General features: G+C 36.0%; 1 protein-coding gene across 1 annotated transcript in view; it reads left to right on the top strand.

Annotated features, from left to right (window-relative positions):
* The first annotated feature begins 2,289 nt into the window (after positions 1–2,289).
* Positions 2,290–24,330, top strand: part of LOC149081766 (peroxisome biogenesis factor 10-like) — a 28,391-nt gene continuing 6,350 nt past the window's right edge. The window contains exons 1-4 of the mRNA XM_089237208.1: positions 2,290–2,374; positions 3,190–3,352; positions 9,989–10,069; positions 19,973–20,049. Of these exons, the coding sequence (XP_089093334.1) occupies positions 3,238–3,352; positions 9,989–10,069; positions 19,973–20,049 (273 nt within the window). The 5' untranslated portion in view covers positions 2,290–2,374; positions 3,190–3,237. The remainder of the gene's footprint in view (positions 2,375–3,189; positions 3,353–9,988; positions 10,070–19,972; positions 20,050–24,330) is intronic.

Raw genomic sequence — 24,330 nt, 5'->3', positions numbered from 1 at the left:
ATTATAGTACGCATCTAGATCTCATTAATATGGAGTATACGCGTAAGAGGGCTCCTGGTAGGGTCTGCCCGACGACCCAATCAATGAATCTCAAGTAAAGATTCGTTAAAAACACGTGATCAGTCGTGCGTATCAATGGATGGATTTATAAATATGTGTAGAATCAAAAGAAAGAAGGAAAAAAGTATTCTGTAGAACGTGGAAAAACAGAATAAAATTCACGAAAAAAAACGCAAAATTCACAAAACAAGACACTTATCTCGTGACAAACAAATTCATGTGTTCTCAGCATTTTTGTAAAAATGTCCCACCCCCCAATTTCCAACGAAGATAGGTACATTAGCGGGGCTGCAACTGGGGGGGGGGGGCGTGTTGTCCGATCTGGTACGCTGGCGACGAACAAGAGGGGGCACAAATTTCACCCTTTGACCTATCTTCCAACATTACAAGGGGGGCCATGGCCCCCACATCCTGGAGCAGGGCCCCTAGGCTGGGATCTTTTTACGGGCCCCCGACCAGACTTTCACGGGGCCCCCTTTATGATGAATTTATAGCGTGAAAAACAAAAAAAAAAGATTAAAATCCTCCCGGGCCCCAGGGCTGGAGCCTTGTCAGCCCACCCCTTGTGGGGGGGGCATGAAGGGGGTCCCAAAGTGCGCTCCAGCTTCACTAAGCATCTAGTTGCGACCCTGTGCTTTAGTAATTGTAACTAAAATCATGGATGAGGAAAATCTTAATTGCTTAATGGCTTTTTTTGCTTAATGGCTACTATGGCTTTCAAACAGAGGCATATTAACGGAGGGGGGCCCACTGGACTACAGCCGAGGGTGATAAGTTCGGAGGGGCGGCAGATTTTTAAGTTAAGGGTGGTCAAGAAAAGTAGTTGAATGGGATATCATCTTACCACCACGCTACTCGGGTTGGAGAATAGGAGAAAGATGGTAAAATTTGTTTTGCTAGTGGGGGTAAAACCATAAAACCGCCTCTGCTAGCAAAACAAATTTTACCATCTTTCTCCTATTCTATATTCTTAGAGAGCGGGGTACTGGGTCAGTGAGCAGCCAAAAGAGTGACCCAAAGAGTTTGTGGCAAAATAGTGTGCCAGAGAGGGATGTTCTGGACAGGATTGCAACTAGAAATGAGAATTTACTCTGTCGCTCGGGACCAATGCCATTTTCCCAGTTCCCCCCCCCCCACCGCAATTTTCAATAGAAAAAAAAAGTAAACTCAGCACCCCGGGCACCAGACCATCCTGCCTTCTTTTTGTTGCGGCCCTGGTTGGGACCAGGAAGAGACCCCCCTTCCTTGCCGTAAAAATGCCTGCCTACCAATTCAAATACTCTTTAAAATCATTGTACCAAATTTCCTTTTCACGAGGTGCCGCTTGCAATTAAGGCCATTCCCAAGTGGGTCCTTGGAAAAGACGTCGCAGGAGAGCATATCGGACATATCCGCTTCTTTTTCATTACTTTTATAAGAAATTAATTTATTCAGCAAAAAAAGAAGGGAATGTGTGTGACTGATGACAAACAAAACAAATAAACCTCTACTGCTACTACTTAACCTCCAGACCAGCCATGGCCGCCGCTCTGTCCTCCACTACCACTTAACCGAACATGTACCTCGTACACCTTCCTCTTCGGAATTTCTAACGAATCGGCACATGCCGGAATGTGTGTTCTGAGTGTATGCTTGGACCTAATGTATTTCTGTGGTCGAGTTGTGCTACCACCACTACTAAAACCACTACTACGTCGGCTGGATAAGCGATTCCCAAACTGTTTTAGTCGTGTACCCCCCCCCCCCCCCGAAGTCTTAGTGCCTGTCATCGACCCCCAGAAACAACAGCCAACTAAACAGAATTTTCTCGAACAATGGAGTTGAACTTCTACCCAGTACTATTAAATGTGATGCAAGATGGCAATGCCTGGACTGTTTGAACTAAACGTTTCGTATTGCTATCGAGAGATGTCACGACAGATACATTTTTTGTCAAATCATAACAATATTACTGCTGCTGTCTACCAACGTTGCACCCGTGTCTTTACGCGTTAATTTAATTAAAAATTGTCTTCAAAAGCAATTAATTTTTTATTCTTTTTTTTCAGCTTAGTTTATATATATATATATAATTTTACAATTGAGCCGTGGACCTCCAGGGGTTCAGGCACTCCTATTTGGGAACAAGCTGAATTGAATTTAAACGCTAGTTTGTTTGTTTTGTGTTTTCTAGATGGCAGGACAGGTTTAAATTTTTTGGGCTACTTCTGAAGATGATGATTTTAGCTAGGAATTTGTTAATGATCTGGCAACTTTGAAAGTTTTGGATTTGGGTCAAAGCCGTCAGGACAAAATGTAAACAAACTTTGCAAGGGTGAGCAGTTTGTTGTCTTTTTAGCTAATTATAGTCTTTTATCATCATCATTGAAGTGAATATTTATAATTTTTTTTCTAGTTTATTGCGAAATGAGCCTTTGCTTGAAAAATTCAAGCAATCCCGCCCTCCACATCTTGAAATAGGGTCCCTACACAAGGATCCTTCTTTGGCCCCCCTTAGTTTATTTCAGGAGCTCCTTGTATTTTCAAGATTGAAAAAAAAAATCTCATTAGCCCCAAAGTCTTGTTAGCATCTCTGTTACTTGGTTATAAAGTATTTAACAATAAATATGTTTTGACGAAATTATGTTTTAATCTCTCAACTCGTACATGTTCAACCCATGACCCGCGAGCCAAATTTGTCCCTCGGAGTCATCTGATGTAGCCCGCTACATCAACCTTAATTTTTTGGAAAATGAGTCAAGTGGCACATTTCTAAATCACTTAAATGACCCGCAGCATGTTCACAGATTGCTTGAGTGACCTGCGGCAGAGTTTCAATTCACTTAAGTGACCTCCCAGAACATTTCCAGACCTGCAGCACAATGCCGGATCACTTAAAAGAAAACACATCATATTTACAGATCACTTAAGTGACCTGCGACACAGTTCCAGGGCACTAAAGCTACATACGGTGCAGTGCAGTTTCACATCACTTTAAGTGGTCCATATATGGCATTGTTCTTATACACTTAAGTGGCCCGTGACATGTTTTCAAACCAATGAAGTATCCTGAACTCTCCTAAAGATTGAGCATCCTTATCTTAAATGCTCCTATTAATTTTATTTGTAATTTCAATGATTTCTTTGAAGGTGCTGCAGCCTAATCTATACTGCTCGGATGTGCAATACATCATCACGATGGCACGATTCCAAGAGGCTGGAACTGCTGAGACCCTCCGGTCCTCGCAGAAAGATGAGCAATACATGGGTTACATGAAGTCCCTTCTCACTGACATTATCCAGAAAGGATTTGGTATTGTCTTCTCATGTTGTTGTTGTTGTTGTTTCTCTCTCTCTCTCTAATAAAAAAGGCATAATTTGATGTTTTTTCTGATTGTATCATGCTATAGGGCTTTGTAACTTCATGTCCCGCAATGAAATCTCAGCCACTTCATTAGAAATTTCGCCTATTGTGGCTTTGTATTTATATTAGATGTTGCATTTGTGACTACTGCCACTACTTAATCACACATGTACCTTGTACATATTCCTCTGTGGAATTTCTAATGAATCAGTTCATGCAGGACATAGGTGGAGATAGACTTGAAAGTCTGGGAAGGGGGCACGATGATGATAATGTCAGTTTATATATACATGCATATAAATTAGATCAGTCGGCTCCGCCTTCGATGCATGTTGTGTGTGTGTATGTGTTGCCTTAATGTATTTGTGTGGTCAAACCTGTGCTTTGTTATTGCTCTACTGAAGCTGCCATCTGTATTCAGTATTTTTAAGTGAGAATAGTGAATGCCTGAATTTTAAGTTGTATAGGTATCATGTGCAAAATCTGCCTGCTGAAAGACTTTTTTTTTTCAAATTGACGACAGGCTTGCATTCGCTCTGCAAAGTTGAAAAACTGCAGAAAACCAACTCCAGCCAACCAACACAACTATCACTACATGTAACTTGTAAATATTCCTCTGCAGAACTTCTAATGAATTGGTACATGTTGAAGTGTGGCTGTGTTCTGTACCTAGCATGAAGTTTGTTTCTGAGTAATGTTTGTTATGTATGTTGAAGAAGTGCTGCTATCTGTCTTCTGAATTTGGATAATAATCAACTGCAAGTTATTTTTTGATGTTGTATTCTATATGAATTTTTTTAATGTCGTAGAAGTGGTTGATGTCTGTGCAGTGACTTTTTTTAATGGGAAATCTGCTCACGTCTTAAACTAGGGGTCTTCAACCTTTTAGACATGGCAGGCCATATTAAGCTTCCCGCGAAGCCCACGGGCTATCCACTCATATAATTTAGAAAAATCTTAATTACAAGCTCTCTGATCATGACTCAATAATCCTGCATCACGTGGGTCCTTTGTGATGCTGTCACTGTCATCATTAATCTCACTTGGTCAATGATAATCTGATCTCTGGATGTTGAGGGCCTACCAGAACATGATTCATTCTCCACTGATGTGCAGCCATAGTTGAAACAGTTGTACCACTCCTTTATGTATATGGTACCGATTTCTTTATCCTCGAAAGACCTGGTGAATCTTGCAGGTTGTTTCCACTTGGGAATCGGCAAGCTTGACACAAAATTTAATACAGTAGTGTTCATGTTTTCCTGTCATTTTGTCAAAAATAAAAATCCAATGATGCTCAGTTCCACTTCCTCACTCATCTGTGGTCTGCCAGTGATTGACAGCTCCTGCAGACAGAAAACAAATTGAGCATGTGCATTATAGGCTTGCCTACATATATTCACCAAACTATGCCTCTTTAACTTCATTTTTTACGTATATAAAATAATGGTCCGATACTTTTTGAGAAAACCTTTTGTGTAGTATATATATATGCTAATCTTTGGTTTTCCATGAGTGCACTTGTCACCTATAAATAATGTGCAGCCAAATGTGCTATAACGAACTTTAAAAGACCTAACAACTTAGTTTGCCCTAACCAATCTGATAAGAAAATATTGATCCAGAGTAAGGTAACCCATCTTGATAAGTTGCTTTAACCAAAGGGTCTTTAGAGGTGTCACAAGTAACATTCCCTCTATTTTTTGTTTTATTTTATTTGCACAGAGCTTGTTTCTCTGGGCACAGCAGAGCAATCAGTCGTACACTCCAATGGTTAATTTTTAGAATTTGCAATAATTAGATATAGCAAAAGCACTTTTACTGTGCCCTTAGAGAGAGCAGCCAAAGTCCTCAACCCTTGAATATGGAAAATAACAGTGCTGCGACAAAAATGGCAAATAACAAACATGAATCATATTGCATAAAATTAAAAAAAAAATTTATGAGCATTTAACAAAAGCATGAATATAATAACCACTGGCATGCCAGAGAGCAGGGGAGAAGTCAACACCCTTTTCCTCCAAGCTGAAATTATGGTGTTTTACGCATTTACACCTGAGTATTAAACAAAATAACACCCTTCCCTCCCTTCACAAGAAAAAGAAAAGACATCACTTGGAACCAGGATTGGTAAAAAAAATGTTTTTTTTAAATAATTAATAAAACCAAAAAATGGTTTTTTTTGGTTTACATAGCATTAACATTGAAAACAATACAATTTTTGAAAAATCATTCAAACGTCTAATAATTAATTAAAATAAAATGTTTATTAATGCAATTAACACTATTCCCATTAATCTATAGATATTTCTTACCTTTCAACAAAAACCAACTTTTGTAATTTAATTATTTTTGCTTAACTCATTGAATTACTTCTTCTTAAGAAAATTTTTAATGTTATCATTAACCATATAATATAAAGGTATTTTCTCCAGTTACTTTTAGTACTTAATTAGGAAGCTATTTTGCAGAAACTGTGATAAAAATTAGATGAATATAATGTACTTAATGAAGCATAAATAATGAAGATTAATTAGCGATGATTTATGATATACAGGGTGATTATATATATAACTTAAGTTCAGATTTCAAAACACTGTAAAAAAAGAACCATTGTCATAATGACTTAGAAATTTGCATGAATATTCCTGAAGCAGTGGAATTTTACATGGCAAAGGGAAAAAAATACTTAAAAATATAAAATTAATGACACTGTACTCATCCAACACATGGGAAATTTGCTCGCAGAATGGGAACAATAACCAGTCAGGGCAAAATTATAACTTAATTAGCACTGCACGATTTCATAATTCTAGAAAACATCACAAAAATGAAGTAATTGAACAAATAACCAACTCACTCAAGAAATGTTAAATATGTTGTTCACTGAGTTCTGGCTATGAGATGAAAGCACAAAAATGCTTGTTCAACAACAGATCCAAGTATTTCATGTTAATGATGTGGATGTGCTTTCAGTTCACCAAAGTTTGCAATCCTACCACTGTTCATAACATTTGGATGTACCCTTCGCATCCAGAAGTTGCAAGAGTTAAGGTCAGGTGAACTGGTGTCTGGCCAGGTGTTGTGTCATCCTGTTATTGTCAAAATGGTTCTCCAGCAGCTGCTTTGCTGGTATTTCAATGTGCATCTTGATAAAAGTTGTGCTATCTACACACACATGCTGTTGAAGTGCCAAAATGATGAGTTTTCACAAAATAGACTATAGGCCTACTGCTGGCCAAGTACAGCATCATCTACTTGCACTTTTTTTTCTTTCCTTTTGCCATAGAAATTCCCATTTCTTCAGGAGTATCATGATTTCATGCAAATTTTCATGTCATTCTGACCAGTAGGTCTTATTGTATAGGCTTGGAATCCGAACTTTAATTATAATCACCCTGTATATAGCTGATTATTTTTCATTAATCTGTTACTACAAATACAAGGCCACAACAGGCAAAATGCCCAATGAGGTAATGAGGTAGTTGAAAAAAAGATGCCCATAACAAATATGGATGTCATATACAGTAGACTCTCGGTAACTCGACACCATAAAAGTATCGCCAAACATGTCGACTTAAGCAAATGTCGAGGTTGCGAGGTTTCACTCTAAATTTTTGTCCGATCGTTTTTTGTGTGCGTAATTATATACATTGTAACAATTGCATTAAAAAAAATGATAATTCTCATTAATTTTAATTCGGGGTTGTTTCAAAATAGAATCAAAACGTATAAAAAAATTTACCTCATGAAAAATAATCAAGTATATTTGCTTGTTTTTCTTTCTGATAGAAAGCAAAAAATTTTCTCCACTATTCAGTTTATACTACGGTTGTTCTGCTTTTTCCTGACTGTGTAGGAAGTGAAGTATCACATCTAGAGTTTTTAGTGCATCATGGAGAGATGGTGCAGATACTTTTTCATCTGAACTTTCTGATTCTATAATATATCTTCGAAACATGAAGCACTTGCTTTGGGTGATTGTTTCTAGAATATCGTTGTCTGCTAAAAGTCCTGAAGTTACGAGATCAGAGTCAATACTCACAAATTCATCGTCGATACAATCACCCATAGTGATATTTATGCTTTCTCCACATTTAATCTGGGAGGAATCTTTTGGAGGAGAAATAATCTTTTTATTTTAATTAATTAATTTTCTTTGGAGAAATAATCATTCTCCAAAGACTCAGAACAAAAACCAACATGACGGAAGCAGTTCCAAATAGTGGCACCCGTGCCCAAGTTCCATGCAGAATCAATCATTTCAACTGCATCTAAAACAGAAAGTTTTACATCCATTCTAACATCCAAATTCACAAATTTTTTGTATGTAAGTTTCTGTAAAAAGTTTTCATACTTAGGATAATTCCTAATCTCCTTGATAGAGATATTTTGTGAAATCTTTTGCTTTCCTGGAATTATTAGCCCTGATAATGGGATTGAATGAGATCGAGGGATTTGAACCACAAAAGAGTTGCTTCCTCTACATCACTGAATTCTGATTTCTTATGCGTTTTCTGCTCGGTTTATAAGAAAATTCAAATGCTGAAAAAAAAATTCCCCTCATTTTTAGCAAATGTTGAAATGGGTTCTGTGCAACTCCATATTCTTTGCCGTGTTCACTTTGAGTTGTCCCGATTCTAGTTTTTTTCAAAAATTTCAACTTTTGATTTTAAAGTTAAAGTTTGAAGTTCGCTATTGCATTCACGGCCGTCGATACTCACAATGATAACCAAATGGCATATTCAGTGTATAACCAGGCTTGAGCTCTTTTTCTTTTTCCTCCTTTTTTTGACTATAAAAAGAATGAAAGACCTGTCCCGGATATGGCACTAAAATGATAGGCTGGCCAAGAGGCTTCAAACATTCATTCTTTACATGCACGCTCCCCCCACCCTCCACCCATAGCGCAAAAAAGGGACCCATCATATAGAACAAAGAAACAAAGAATTATCGAAGTACCCACGGACAACATCAAAAAATTCTTAGAATGGTAACACTGGAAGTTGTAAAAACCAGTCGTAGTAAAGGGACAAAATTGTAGTCGACTTAAGCGGAGTTAAGCCAAACACGTGTCAAGTTAGTGTTTCCCCTTCATTGAAATTAGTATTGGGGCAACCAAGGGAATAATGGATGTTGAGTTATCCGGATAATCAAGTTATCCACGTGTCGAGTTACCGGGAGTCTACTGTATTTCTAAAATGCAGTAACCAGATTAAAAATTCAATTACAAAAACTAGAAACAATATATATACATGATAAAATACAATGCCCATAAAGAATACTTATGGTTGTTTTATTCGAAGTATGAATAGTTTCTCGATTTACCCCAACATATTTATCTATTTCTTTTTAAACGTGTCTTTTTCTTTCTATCAGAAAGAAAATGACTGTGAAGTAATGTAGCTACTACAGTCGAATCCTGTTTTAACGAATACCGTTATAGTGAAAACGTCATTTTAACAAACACTTTTCTAATCCCTCCCCAACCTGAAATTCCTTTATAACGAAATTTCATTATAATGAAGTGATTTCTCTGGTATGTCTTGGAGTTCGTTATAACGGATTCGACTGTAGTACACTGGTCTTCATCCTTTAGGGACAGCTGGTGGCTGGATTGTAAGATCACCTGACCCCAGCAGGTTGGTGTCACTACTGTTACTGCTTCTTTGTGAAGGGGGAAAATCCCAGTGAGATGGTACACCACTAAATTTAGATGTGTGCACTAAATTAGATGCATTAATGCAATCCTTACTCATGACTTTGTTAAAGATATAGAGCATCAGAATGTAGCCAAAGGTTAAGGTTATGTGGTAAGATTGAGAAATTTTGGCCTCTGTATATAACTTTTAATTAACTAAGATACTTTATATGGAAAATATACATTCAGGCCACTTTTTTATGAGACTTCTTGGAAAAAAAACTACTTATACCATCTTATACCATTTAAAGATATAGCATCAGAGTGAACCCAAGAATATAAAATGTGGTAAGAATAAAAAATATTTGGCTGATAAATAAACCAATATCATATTTTTTAAGGAAAAAAATTATATTTCAGCTACTTTTATTTGATTTTTTTTAAAAAAACCAAGTATCATATAACCAATATCTTAGTTAGTGAAAACCCATGGTTAAGACCAATATGGTTTAAATCAAACAACCTGGCTCAGAACATTATGGCATGTACCAATTCATTAGAAATTCCCTAGAAAAGTGTTTATGCATGTACTAACCGTACATGTATAAACACTTAGTAGTAGTAGTAGAAAGTATCCTTCATCCTTGGCTTAAAGAAAGTAGCTAAACATTGAAACAAAAGGGTGAAACATCTCATAGAAATTACATTTTATTTCCATGGTCAGTCAAATCAATTTGAGAAATGAGCTAATTGATTTTTTTTTCACCTATATATTTAGTTTCTCTAAGACAGTTTGATATTCAAGTTTTCGTTTAGGTATATTTTATTCATTAATTCCATGTAGTTTAAAAAATCATACACAAAGTTTAATAAATTTGAATACTGTATGTATGGATAACAAATCGAAAAATTAACACATCTTATACAATTTCCATTATCTATAGGAGTTCCTCATTGGCTGAAATATCGTCACATCTATGACTCATTTTCTGATTTGACATATTTTATGCTCACAACATTATCGGGTAAGTCATGCTTTAAGCAATAAAAACTCTTCATTTTCTTTGTTCTGTGTTTGAATCAAATGGGTTTTTTACATATCACATCTTGGAAAAGTTTTGGAGAAAAAGATTTCAGATATCTTCAGTGTTAAGGTTTGATTTTTTTCCATGATTTCACTGATCTCTTTAAAAGTTTTTGTCAAACAAATCTTCATTTCTTCTCCTGCCCCCATCTTGTTTTGACAAATCATTCAAATTGAAAGTCTAAAATATGTTGTGAGTTCATATACATCTTTGGATTCATGACACCTTTTCAAAGTTGAAAATAATTTTGCTTTTTTTTGGACATTAAGATGCTATATCAGAAAGACCGTTCCAACACCCACAATGAGCAAAGAAGGCTGTTTGGCGTAGGATAGTAAATGTCAAAGTTTTACTTATATACAGGGCTCCCACTCATCCTACTTTTGGGGAAAATCTCTTACTTTCTTGGTTTTGTCCTACTTTTCTCACCAAATCCTATCAACATCTATCGTCTAATTCATTTTAATTGAGGAGGGAATCATCAATATAATGCCAAATGATACAAATGTAGTAGATTGCAATTAATGATTCAGCCAAAGCGTAAATTATATTATTTTTCAGGTTCTTTGGGGGAGGTGTATGTGGACTGTTTTTTTTTTTTTTTTTGCTTAGTTTGAGGGTTCAACAAGTAGAGTAGTGATTAAAAACTTTTGTCTGGTTGAAAATTAATAATTTTTTACTTACTACTTCATAGACGTGGACAGTAACTAACATCCATCATTTAAAATTATGGTACACATTTTGTGTATAGGTGAAAAAATAGTTTGCGTAACAAAGCAGTTGGGTAAATAGACCTATTCTAGGTTTTATGACTTTGATGATACCCAATAGCATTCAATTGCCTTCTGTATTTTTAGGGCATGCAGAGGCATAAACAATATTTACAATCAAGGAAACAGTTATTTTCCGGATATTATGCTGAGGTGAGCTTTCCGGGCTCACCTCAGCATAATATCCGGAAAATAACTGTTTCCTTGATATCTCTGGCTGAGGAAAAAAAAGCCATCTATATCTCTCTAAACCGTCCCACCCGGGGGCCATTTCCTGAAGTTACGAGAGGCTACTAATGCCTCTACTTCAGCGCCTCACGACACAGTGCGTGAAATTAGGAAGGCAGATTCATGTGTCTCCAGTGGTGTAGATGGTAGCATGCTTGCCCAGTATGCCAGAGGGCCTGGGTTCGAGTCCCGGCGGAGACGTGATGACTTTTCTTTCCGAGCTCACCTCAGCATAATATCCGGAAAATAACTGTTTCCTTGATATCTCTGGCTGAGAAAAAAAAAGCCATCTATATCTCTCTAAACCGTCCCACCCGGGGGCCATTTCCTGAAGTTAAGAGAGGCTACTAATGCCTCTACTTCAGCGCCTCACGACACAGTGAGTGAAATTAGGAAGGCAGATTCATGTGTCTCCAGTGGTGTAGATGGTAGCATGCTTGCCATTTGAATAGCTTACCCCCGGAGGTAATTGTAACACAATTGACACATTTAAAAAGAAATACGATAAACATGTTGGGGTAAATCGAGAAGCTATCCATTCTTAGAATAAGACAACCATAAGTATTCTTTATGGGCATTGTATAATATTTTATTATGTGTATATATTGTTTATAATTTGTGTTAATTGCATTTTTAATTGGGTTGCTGTATTTTTGAAACATATGACATCCATATTTTTATGGGCATCTTTTTATCAGCCACCTCGTTGGGCATTTTGCCTGTTGTGGCGTTGTATTTGTATTTGCCCAGTATGCAAGAGGGCCTGGGTTCGAGTCCCGGCGGAGACATGATGACTTTTCTTTCCGAGCTCACCTCAGCATAATATCCGGAAAATAACTGTTTCCTTGATATCTCTGGCTGAGGAAAAAAAAGCCATCTATATCTCTCTAAATATTTACAATGTTCAGCAAAGATCTAGAAATGAAAGTGCTTCATTTTCCAAAAACGATTACACTGGCATTGAACACTAAAATTTAAACGAATCCTTTTAAAAATGGGATGAACAACACAGTAAAACCATCTGGTGCACCTTGAGTTATTTATATTGTAGAACTTGTCATTTACACGTTTTGCAATGTGCTTTTGGAAGTGGTCTCGAAAGAGCGTCATTCTTAGAAAACTTACATGTCTTTATAATTTGCTGAACTCTGGAAGATTCCAAAAAGAGCAGGTAATATACATTGTGAGGAGAGATATATATTGTATTGAGAGATATATTGTGATCAGTAGTTGCTAATACCCTGTTTTGGCCAAAATTAGTTCTTGTTACTTAGTCATTTCTGTCATTTTGCTTTGACTAGAGTCAATCTTGCATGATTCTGAGATGGTGCTATGAAAAAAAAATTGAATTTGAAATTTTTGCAAAAAGCAATTATTGTGCTATGATTATGTTATCTAGAGGGACACCCCCCGTAGATAAAATTTAAGTCTAATTTTTTGAGTGGGACTCCTGACATAAGTATCGCATCTCTGAGGACTTTTTAAAGTTAGAGCACCAAGGTGGCCAATTGTTTTCCTGTATTTAGGCCGGCAGCTACTGCTAACACAAACTGATGTATTGTTTACTAGATCAGTGGTTCTCAACCTTTTTTTGCCCATGGCCCCCTTTTAAACCATTTCTCATTCTTGTGGCCTCCTTGCAACCGTGATTAATTTCCTACCTGCTCACCCCCGTTTTCCCGTTAAAAGACGTAAAAATTCAAATATTATTTGAAGTATAAATATGTGCTTGAATTTAATTAATTTTTAATTTATGAAAATTATTTAAAAAGCAAAATAAACATAATACAACACAGTAAAAGGTATATAAATTATTTTCAATCAGGATGCATAGGTAACAAGACGTATGATATTTTACTGGTAAACCGTTCATCCTACAGGAATACTTTCAATTAGAAAAATTATCCAAATAATGTGTAGTACTCAGATATGCCATTCATGTTGCAAGGGGCTGTATAGTTAGTAAAATAAAAATGTTAACTTTTTATATGGACATCGTGTGCTAAAAATCTAAATCCAATTACAAAGTTGTTGCCCTGTCTCTCCTGATGCCAACAAAACCGTTTTTTCCGTATTTAATGTTGCTTTTTGGTTGGTTTGTCTTCAAATAAATGTTACTGTCAATAAACTGACACTGTATATATAAATACATTCATCTCGAAACCTTATAATTATTGATAACACAAGGTTACGACAAAGGCTCTGATTTTTATGAAAAATTGGATGCACACACACACAAAAAAAATCATTGTGCTTGTTTTCATGAGACTCTTAAAATTTTTGATACTTCAAATGCTAAGTATCATCTTTCCACTACTCAGATTCCCCCAAAGCAGAATGCGCCAAAATGTGCGACGTACGTCGCAGAACAACCAGTGCTGTTGCAGAACAATCTGGAAGAATTTTAAGAATAGTGTAGAAAAACGCTATTATGTATATGAGAATTTTTACCGCAGAACATTTTCAGTCTGCTTTGGGGGATCAGTCAGCTGAGGGCTCGTTGCAGAACATTGCAAAACATTCTGCTTTGGAGCTTAGATCCTTATACTCGGCATTGAAATATCCTGCCAACCAATCAAAAATTAATCAATCAAATCTTTATGTTGATGTTACTTAAATAGGGGGAAAATTTCGAAACAAATATTCTATGCATTTTTTTTAAATTAAATTTTTTAGTCATTCTTATAATAAATTTCTCCATGGCCCCCTTATCAGCAGCCGTGGCTCTCCTTTTGCGATATTTTCCTCCATGGGCCCCCTTGGAATATCCTGGGAACCCCGGTTGAGAACCACTGTGCTAGATCATAAACTAGGCACAATCAAGGACACTAAATTGAATTAACCCTTTTATTGGCAACATAGACACCAGAATCTAGAAGCTGAAGCCATTTTATCCCCCCACAATAAATTTTATAAGGGGGTGTGAGTGCCCCCTTCCCCCAATAATTTCTGAAAAAAACAATGCAATGCACCTTCCCTCTCCCGCATATGCGCCCATCTATACCAGACAACCAACCACTTTCAGCCTTTACCCTCAATGTTTCTTTTTCATGTCTTCGCCTTTGATTGGCAAGCATTTAAATATCCAGAGGGGAAAAATTTTAAGAGGGTTATGTTAAGCAAGTAACCTTAATTTCTATTGCATGACAAACAAAAATTTATTGTTGATATTGAAAAATATATGGGATGTTGCACTTCAGGGAACAGCACACTGTATATATATGATTTACATAGATTTTGATGGAATAAAATGTCATTTGTTGTTTGCCAACTTACTTTTCTATCATTGTTGAAGAATGCCCAGCAATATGTTTCCACCACACATGGTATTTCCCTCCAAAATATAAGGATCAAAAATCGAATTAGTGCTTGGTTTGTCAAGATAAGGAGACATATGTATACCTTTAAGCCATTCTGCTGGTACTTATAGAAATTTCATGAATAGCTCACAAGTGAAAATTGTATATTTAGGAGTTTGTTAGGAGCATCAATGCAGAAACGAGCTCAAAATATAAAAAGCCTTCATTTGAAAAATATAGAAAAACTGTGTTGCTCTTGAGAATAACATTACCAATGCCTTGGACCGCACAAAGGTGGGGCAGACAGGGCCGTAGAGGATTCTTATCATTTTTTTGTTTTTTTATACTGTAAATTCGCTATGGAGGACACCGTGAAAAATCTGACTAGTGACCCACAAAAGATCCTAAAGTAGGATTTAGGGGCTATGGACAATGCAATTGCATTTTTAATATTATTTAGCCAATGATCATGTCATAATAAAATAACAGACACTCACCCACAAATTGACAAACACTTAACCTTTTACCGGCCGAATTCAGATTCCAAGTGATTTTCATTATTTTTTTTGTTAATTTCTCCTTCTGATTTTTTAGTTAAGAGATATCAATCGAGAAATTGAATAAAAAAAATTTCCCTATGCGTTTTCTTGAATGTTCCCAATTGGGAACATTGGCCGGATCTGACTAAACATAATTTTCGCAGTGAAGCCATCTTACAGGATGATGCAAAATTCGTCATCATTTAATTAATTTATTTTAAAAATTAAAGAATATACATATATAATTTTAAAAATGATGGAAATAAATTTCTCTCGAATACACTCAAAAGGCATGTATATCTGGATTATAATAAAGAGCTTATGATCAGCTGAAATGCTGGTCTAAAATTCACAAAAGAATACATACATACGGATTTAGGTTTTTGTATGGATCCCTTGGTAAGTTAAAAGATATTATTTAAAAATATAAAGAGAGAGAAAATATTATTTACAACTCTGGTACCTAAAGGCACATGCTCCGATGACTGCTTACTAGCATATACTTCCATTTTATATGGGAAACCACATTATTTGAGCAAATCATCCAAATTTTAAATCCAAAGCGAATCGGTTTTCCCCATATAAACATCTTACTTGAATGATGAGCGTAATACGGTACTATTGATTCATCGATGCTTAGTTTATCATGGAACAACCCAAACCGAATGTGTGTGAATTTTTCGTTTAATTCATCATAGATAGCCAACTTATCACCGGGTTGTAAGAAAGAGTTATCCATCAAATGGAAGTTATTTTTTATGTCTCTAAAGTTATTTCTCGGCATAACAGTGGGGACAATCGGTACTGCTGTGTCTACTGAAAGTACTCCAGTAATAATTTTCACTTGGTATTCTGTGATACCCACTTAGCAAAACCAATCCAAAAAACTTTGCGATTTTTTTCCACTCAATTTTTAAATTCGATCCATGTTGTGCGACATAAATATTTGTCATCTCAGCCAAGTAACTGAGGTACTCTTGCGGTAAAAATTTGAAAAAAATATCAATCGAGTCGGCTTGCACTTAGCTCAGGAAACTTATGACTGATTGCTTCAGTAGGTTCACTTATATTTTTGTCGAATGCAGTACTTTTTTTCCACTTCGGTTGCATGAATTTTAGTCTTTTGGCACTTGACACATGATGTTTTCTTATTTTTTGACTGGGTAATTATCTGATCTTTGAAAGGCAATTTTGATGTAGAAGGCATGTTGATAGGATCTACAAATTCACCCACAAATGAACTACGTTATGATCTTAAAACACAGATATCCACAAACATCTGCAGGAACGACCGGGCCAAGCATGTTGTCATCGATATCTTCCTCATCTGTAGCCCGCTCATTTTCATCAGGCAGTAGCTGGCACATTTTGAATTCATCATCAGAGAGATGTGATATATCAGAATCTCTCAAACTCAGTCTAATAAGCTACTAGTATAACAAAAAAGATGGGAAAATGAAGTGTAGAAAGTCACAAGACCAGATATCAACTGAGAACTGAAAGACCAACGTACCAACAAAATTACTCAAAACGTAGAGGGAAGGTTGAAGGGAGGGGGCGGAGGGGGGCAAAGTCAGTCAGAAAAAAGGGGGTGCTGCATGTAAACATCGGAATGTGAAATTTGATACTTTTCCTTCCTTTTGAGACACACCAGAGAGAAGGAAAAAGCAATAAATTGTTTTTTCGGAATGCCACTCCTCTGCATTGCACTTTAGAATAGTCAGTAGTGGCCAATGTTCCCAATTGGGAACAATCGTAGGAAAAGTTCCCTGGAATTCAAACAATTTTTTTTTCTCTCTCATTGAGCATTTCTTATCATTCTTGGCAATATTCTACAATTAAAAAAAAATTGAGGTGCATGTATGTTTACAAAAACTATTTTAATAATTAAAACATAAACTTACAGATAATTTCCCTTGAAAATGGGTGATTTTAGAATAATAAATTGATATGATAAGAGCTGAATCGAATAACTTTTGTCTTTTCTAAATTAAGTTCAGAACCTTATATGTTCAGGGAAAAAAAATCAGCTATTTTCGTTAAAGAGAAATATTTTTCTTGAATTAATCAAAAGTATATTCCCAATTGGGAACATTGGCCGTTAAAAGGTTAAACAGGAATTGGGCTCACCACCATCACCATTTCTACATCTGTATAATCTGAAAGGAAGGACTTCACTCTTTAGTGTCTTTACACTCAAAAAAATTAGATGTTCATCCCTCTAGCCTAGTGTTCCCCAACTGGTGTGCCTTGGCACCCTAGGGTGCCACGATATTGGCTAAGGGGTGTCGCGAGATATTATGGAGATAAGTCAAAAAAATATCACTGTCCACTTAGTCTTAAAATAAATTAAGTTGAATTAATTACTCTCATATGCGACAGACTTATCGGATAAGTTGCTGTCTGCTGCCAGTGTCAGCAATGTGAATGTTGGCCTGAATTAGGTCTGCTGTCCATGTATGGCCCTGTTCAGCACACATGATCTCCAAGGAAAGAGGATTCAGTGGCTTTCTATTTTAATGGTCTAGGGTGCTCACTCAGCAAGTGAGAAAGCTTGGTTCGATTTCCCGCAAGGCCAATTTTTTTTCTTGTATTTATCTTTGCTTCGAAGTAATAAAAGAGAGTGATGCTATACACACACCTTTGGATAAGTTGATAAAACCTCTTTTGTCAAGAATGTGAGATGCAATAGATATCTACTTTCCATCTCTTTCCTCAGAATTTCAACTGTGTTGTCTGATCATTTGATTTTGCAGAGGATGCAGAGGAAAAAGATTTCACTGCTTATGAATGAGGTGAATTTATTGATCTTTGCTTCGATTCCATACTCAAAGATAAGTTCACCAAGAGTGAGGCATCTGTTGCGGCTTTTTTGGCTTGGATGAGAGAGGAGTACCCAAATCTAATGAATAAAGCAATTAATGCATTTTGCCCTTTTCAACATCATATTTATGCGAGCAAGCCTCTTCTGCTATGGTAACAATAAAATACAAAGCAAGAAATAGACTACTACACTACTCAACCATCCATGCACCTCGTACACATTCCTCTATGGAATTTCTAATGAATTGGTACGTGCCAGAATGTGCATGTGTGTGTTGTGAACCTAACATGATGTTTGTTTCTGTATAATGCTTGTTATGTGTAGTGCTGCCATCTGCCAAGAAATAGACTGCAAGACCTTGAGGACAATTTACGTATTTTGTTGCCAACTGTAAAGCCTGATTTCAAGTACCTGTTTTCTAAGCATCAATCACAAGTTTCACTTTAATGATTACTCAAACAAAACTCTACTGATGTATTTTTACTTAGTGATTTGTAGTAAACTGCATTCTGTTTCAAGGAAGGGTGCCCCAAGTTTTTAATGTTATTCCCAAAGGTGCCGCGAACTTCAAAGGTTGGGAAATGCTGCTCTAGCCTCTGAGCAAATGTGTGTGATCCTCTTTCTGTTTATCACATCTCCGGTTTTTTTTTCTCTTTTCTATATATAATCTGATTGGTTAATGGTAGCAGGTGATTGGAATCCGGTAATATGATAAATCCAAAACTTAAAAACTGAATATCATGAGGATATTTTGGGTATGAGTGTGAGAAGGTCTGAATCCGACTGTAACGTCTTTCTCTTTGAATCCAGAGATATCGTATAAAGCAATGTATGTTCTGGAGCAACATTTTTTTTTTTTTTATGTCTCATGTAAGCAAAAATTATTGTGTTACTGTCAAGATAAGTGAGAAAGAGTTAAGGGATGTGTTTTTTTTTTTTCTGAGATTAATATATTGAAGTGGCTATAAGGTCAAGTATTTTATTTATACTTTGAATATTTTAAGGTGAGAATCGCACTTATGACAAAGCTGAGCTCAGCGAATGACTGAAAATTGTAACAATAGTCCAAAAATATCACAGGAAGAGAACAGTTGATAATAATAGTTCAAACAAATGTGCAACAATAACAAAATTATACTTTTTTTTGCCAAATATCATTTTTAACGCTTCACAAATCCTAGGTTTATAAGAGGATTTCTTTTCTTGCATGTTTGCATTATATGTCACTAGATTATATAGGCAGGAAATTACTTCAGATCATTTCTGGAGAGGGAAAGGTAAAATAAAATTCTTTAGAGATAGAGGGCTTTTTCTCAGCCTAATAATATACATAAAAAAAACAGATATTTTCTGGATTTTATGTGAGGTGAACTCGGAAGGAAAAGTTGTCTGGTTCCTACCAATGGGACTTGAACCCAGGCCTGCTTGCAAACCAGACAAGCATGCTACCATCTACTCCACTGGAGACACAACCCTGCCTTCCTTATTTCACTCACTGTTGCTTGAGGTACTGAAGAGGTGGTGTTAGTAGCCTCATAACTTCAGCAAATAGCCCCAGGTGGAATGATAGAAAGAAATACGCAACGTTTTTTCTCTGCCCAATATATCAAGGAAACAGATATTTTCTGGATATTATGCCGAGGCAAACTTGAAAAGATGGTAGCATGCTTGCCTGGTTTATCAAGTCCCATCTGAGACTAGAGGACTTTTCTTTCTGACTTCATCTTGACATAAAATCCAGAAAATATCTGTTTCCTTGATAAAATTCATTAGGTTCATTCTCTAATGCAGGGATAACATACCTTTTGCCTGTGTGCCAGATGCAGCCTGCTAAGAGGTGCCCTCGAACGACATTCCTAAAGAGTATCAATGCACACAATACTATGGGTAGCCTACACCAGTTTCTAGCATGCAAGCTGTAGCCATCTTAAACATTTGGTTCACAAACTGAACAGATTGTGCATCTGTGTTTAACGTACTTGCAATTTATTCATATAAAGTTGGAGAGATGTAGAATTTATACCTCCCACTTGTTTTTATTTTAAAAAAATCCTGTGAGAAAAAAAAATGAAATCTATAATGTGTTGAAATACTGAAGTGTTAAATTTGATGTGCTGTGCGAAATTGTCAATGCAAATCTGGTTATTGTTTTATATTATAAAAAAACTTTTGTTTATTTCTAGGATTTCAAACACTTGGTGAAGAATATGTACATGTCATTCAGATTGATGATTCACTGAAAAAGCTGCCAACTACCAAGGTGTGATCTCATTGCTCTATATACAGTAATTGCTCAGATATATTTTCCTAATAAAGTCAAGCCACTCTATACATAGCAAACCTGGGATATAAAAAAGTTTTTTATCCTGTCACATTTCTTATAAAACTAACCTTGAATGTGTTAATTTATGTGGTTATGGTAAGCCTCAAAAACTATGCATGTCTTCAAAGGTTGAAAATTATTCAAAAAATTGAAAAACTTCATTGAAAACTGTTAATGCCTCCATCTGCAAATTTATGTATATTTTTGTAACTTTTTTTTCTTTTTTAAACTAAAAAATTTGCTTTGATGCCAAAATCCAGGTGATTTTGGCATCAAAGCAAAGATATACCAATAACCTTCAGCTCCAATCTGCTACCAGTTTTCTTTTAACAATCATAATTAATTAATATTAATATCATTTTCACAAATTCTAATTATTTTGAGTAGGTTTTCTTGACCATCACTATTATGAAAAAGTTCTTCAATGCAGAAGGCCTGTGTCAATTGAAAAAAGTTTCTCGAGACAAAGGAGGGTCATACCTGTACAACTTTTTCTTCTCAATGCTTCTCCAATGCTGGTAGTTGGCATCATCAGGAAATATTTGCATTGCATTACTGAATACTGAATTGTTTCATTACGTAACACTGAACGTACGGAATTGTTTCATCACTGAAGATTTTGTTCCTAGCTACAAATCTGACTTTCTAACAGCCAGCTATTATTAACAATATTTATGGTTTTTCAGCTTGGAGGATGCTGCTTTGTCCTGATTGGTTGTTTTAAACTTGAACCACTGTGTGATTGATTACTCAAACAAAACTCTACTGATGTATTTTTACTTAGTGATTTTTGTTGTAGTAAACTGCATTCTGTTTTCAAGAAGGGGTGCCCCAAATTTTTAATGTTATTCCCAAGGGTGCCACGAACAGCACTATTTTGGATGTCATCCGTGAGTTTCTAGAGTAGAGCCGTGATTAACCAGAGGGAACTATGGACCCCTTGGGGTTCCTTAGAGAGATTTCAGTGAATCAGTGAGCTTAAATGTGAGAGGAATAAAATCATTATTTTTAATTTCTATATACTGAATGACATTTTCTTGAGGCCTCATTGGCCTTCATTTTATTGGCACAGGACTTCATTTTATCAAGGGTCTGTGAAACACAAAAGGTTAAGAACCCCTGCTCTAGAAGGCTGCAATTGGGCTTTTATAACATCATAAAAAAAATCTTAATAAATCCATCATGATAAGTTCAAGGCCTATAATTGAAATGTATCCATCAAAAATCTTTATATGTGCAATACTCTCCAATAATTCCCTTACCCTTTTGTCCTCTGGAACCTCTTGTTGACCCCCACCCCACCCCACCCCACCCTAATTAAAATCCCCCTAGCAGTTAGAAAGTCAGTCAATCCTTAAAAAGTCTCAGACTTGCAGCAAGCCACAAAATCTTCTGATTCAGTATTGCAACTTAGGATCCTCCTGGTGATGCAACCATCAGCATTGGGGAAATGTAGAGCAGAAAATAGACTCTCATACTGCTGATGGTCTTTTGCCCTGAGGAAAAAAGAAACTGTATTGTAATTTTTTTTTTTTCCATAAGAGTATACTCCCTGTAACTCGACAGGTGGATAACTCGACTATCCGGATAACTCAACATCTATCATTCCCTTGGTTGGTGGCACAATACTAATTTCAATGTAGGAAAACCTCTCTAACTCGACACACGTTTGGCTTAAGTCGACTATGATTTTTGTCCCTTCACCACGACTGGTTTTTACAATTCGCCTCCTATTATCAGTTATAAGAATTTTTTGACATTGTTCATGGGTACTTCGAGAATCCTTTGTTTCTTTATTCTCTATGAGTGGTCCCTTTTTCGCATTGAGAACGGAGGGGGTCTTGTATGTGAAGAATGAATGTTTGAAACCTGTTGGCTGGCTTATCATTTTAGTGGAGTTTCCAAAAAAGGTCTTTCATTCTTTTCATGGTAAAAAAAATGTGTGGATATTGTCAACATCAAATAGGGATGAAAATCTTATCTATTGGGAGTTTTGATATCGTCTGCTATAACGAATGTTTTCGGTGAAACTCAGTTTCACAATTTCTTGGAAAAGAGTAAAAGAAAAAGAGCTAAAGCCTAGTTAGATGCTGAATATGTCATTTGGTTGTCATCTTGGGTATCGATGGGCGTGAATACAATGACATTTAATGGCTCCACGCATACTTCACACTTTAAATTTAAAATCAAAAGTTTACATTTAAAAAAAAACTAGAATCGGATAAAACTCAGAGTGAACTCGCCAAAGAATATGGAGTTGCACGGAACACTATTTCAACATTTGCCAAAAATAAGGAAAAAATTTTGTCAGCATTTGAATCTTATGAACCAAGCAGAAAACGCATATAAAATCAGACTTCAGTGACGTAGAAGCAACTCTTTTGTGGTTAAAATACACTCGATCTCACTCAATCCCATTATCCGGACCAATAATTCAAGAGGAAAGCAAAAGATTTCAAGGATTTCGCAAAAAATCTCATTCAAGGTATTTTACTGTGAGCAGTGGATGGTTGACCCGATTCAAAGAGTGCGATGGCATTGTTTTTAGGAAAGTTTGTGGAGAGAGCATATCTGCATCTCAACAAAATGTTGAAAATTGGAAGAATGATATTCTGAAACCAATGATAGAAGGGTATAACGATGCAGATGTGTTTAATTGTGATGAGACATTTATTTTTTCGCCTTTTGCCTAACCAAACGCTTGCCTTCGAAGGCGAAAAATGTGGAGGTAAAAAACACAAACATCGTTTGACAGTTCTTTTGGCTGCAAACTAGAAAAATTGAAACCATTAGTTTTTTTATCGGAAAATCAAAAAACCCGCAGTTCAGATGAAGCGGTATCTACACCATCTTGCCATGATGCATTGAAAGCTGTAGATGTGATATGTCGATTCCTACGCACTCAGGAAAAAGCCGAACAATCACGGGATAAACTGAACAGTGTTAAAATTGTTTGGAAAGAAAAACAAACAAATATGCTTGATTATTTTTCATGAGGTAAATTTTTTTATATGTTTTGATTCTATTATGAAACAACCCCAAATTAAAATTAATTACAGAAATAGCATTTTATTTAATTGAATTGTTTGAATGCGTATAGTTACGTGCACAAAAACGATCAGACAAAAATTTAGAGCGAAACCCTGCTAACTCGACATTCGCTTAAGTCGACATGTTTGTCAATACTTTTAGGGTGTCGAGTTACCGAGAGTCTACTGTATTTTATGGTAGGTGTGACTAAGACATGATACATGAGTATCGAAATTCAGGCATCTGCCGCTTTGACTTCCAATATGGAAGACAGATGCAGTTCTCCTCAAGCACAAAACTCACATAACTCTGACATCATAAATTTGATGTCAGCCACGCATATTATATAGTATATACACATATAACACATGCTACACTTTCTAGTTCTAGCATGCACCAATTCATTAGAAATTCTGCAAAGGAATGTTTAGAAGGGGCACATATGGTTGAATAGTAGTTCTAATGTTTTTGAAATATGATTTTTGATTTTCCATGAAATGGATTATGAAAAATCAAGTGTTCTGCCCCTTCAATTTTTTTATATGCAAATACAAGGCCGCAACAGGCAAAATGCCCAACGAGGCGGTTGAGAAAAAGATGCCCATAACAAATATGGATGTCATATGTTTCAGTAACCCAATTAAAAATGCAATTAAAAACTAGAAACAATATATATATATATATAATGATAATATATGATAAAATATTATAAAATGTCCATAAAATTTATTTATGGTTGTCTTATTCTAAGTATGGATAGCTTCTCGATTTACATGTTTATCTTATTTCTTTTTAAACAATTGTATTAGAATTTACTATCTCTGGGAGTAAGCTATTCCATTTATTAACAACCGTATTCAAGAAAAATTCTCTGACACATCATGACCTAGAATTGTCTCTTACCAAACAATACTGGTATCCCCTTAAAAGTTTATAACTTCTAAGAACTAGATTCAAACATTGGTCTAGAGCATATTTTCTCAACCTTTTTTGTCTCATTGCCCCTTCTTCAGAAATTTTTTCTCCCATCGCCCCTCAACACAATCTAACCCATAGGATCCTATGTTATCCTGTAGCTTCTACCGCCCTCCTGTAACATTCTATTGCCCCCCCCCCACAGGGGGCATTAACACCCACGTTGGGAATCACTGGTCTATAGGTTCAGTCTGATGCATTATCACCTACACC

This window comes from Pholcus phalangioides, unplaced genomic scaffold (genome assembly GCF_987345545.1).
Source record: "Pholcus phalangioides strain wild (caught in Gottingen) unplaced genomic scaffold, Ppha-v1.0 ptg000009l_1, whole genome shotgun sequence".
NCBI lineage: Eukaryota > Metazoa > Arthropoda > Arachnida > Araneae > Pholcidae > Pholcus > Pholcus phalangioides.
Note: the sequence above shows the minus strand (reverse complement) of the source record. Positions and strands in the feature narration are given on the sequence as shown.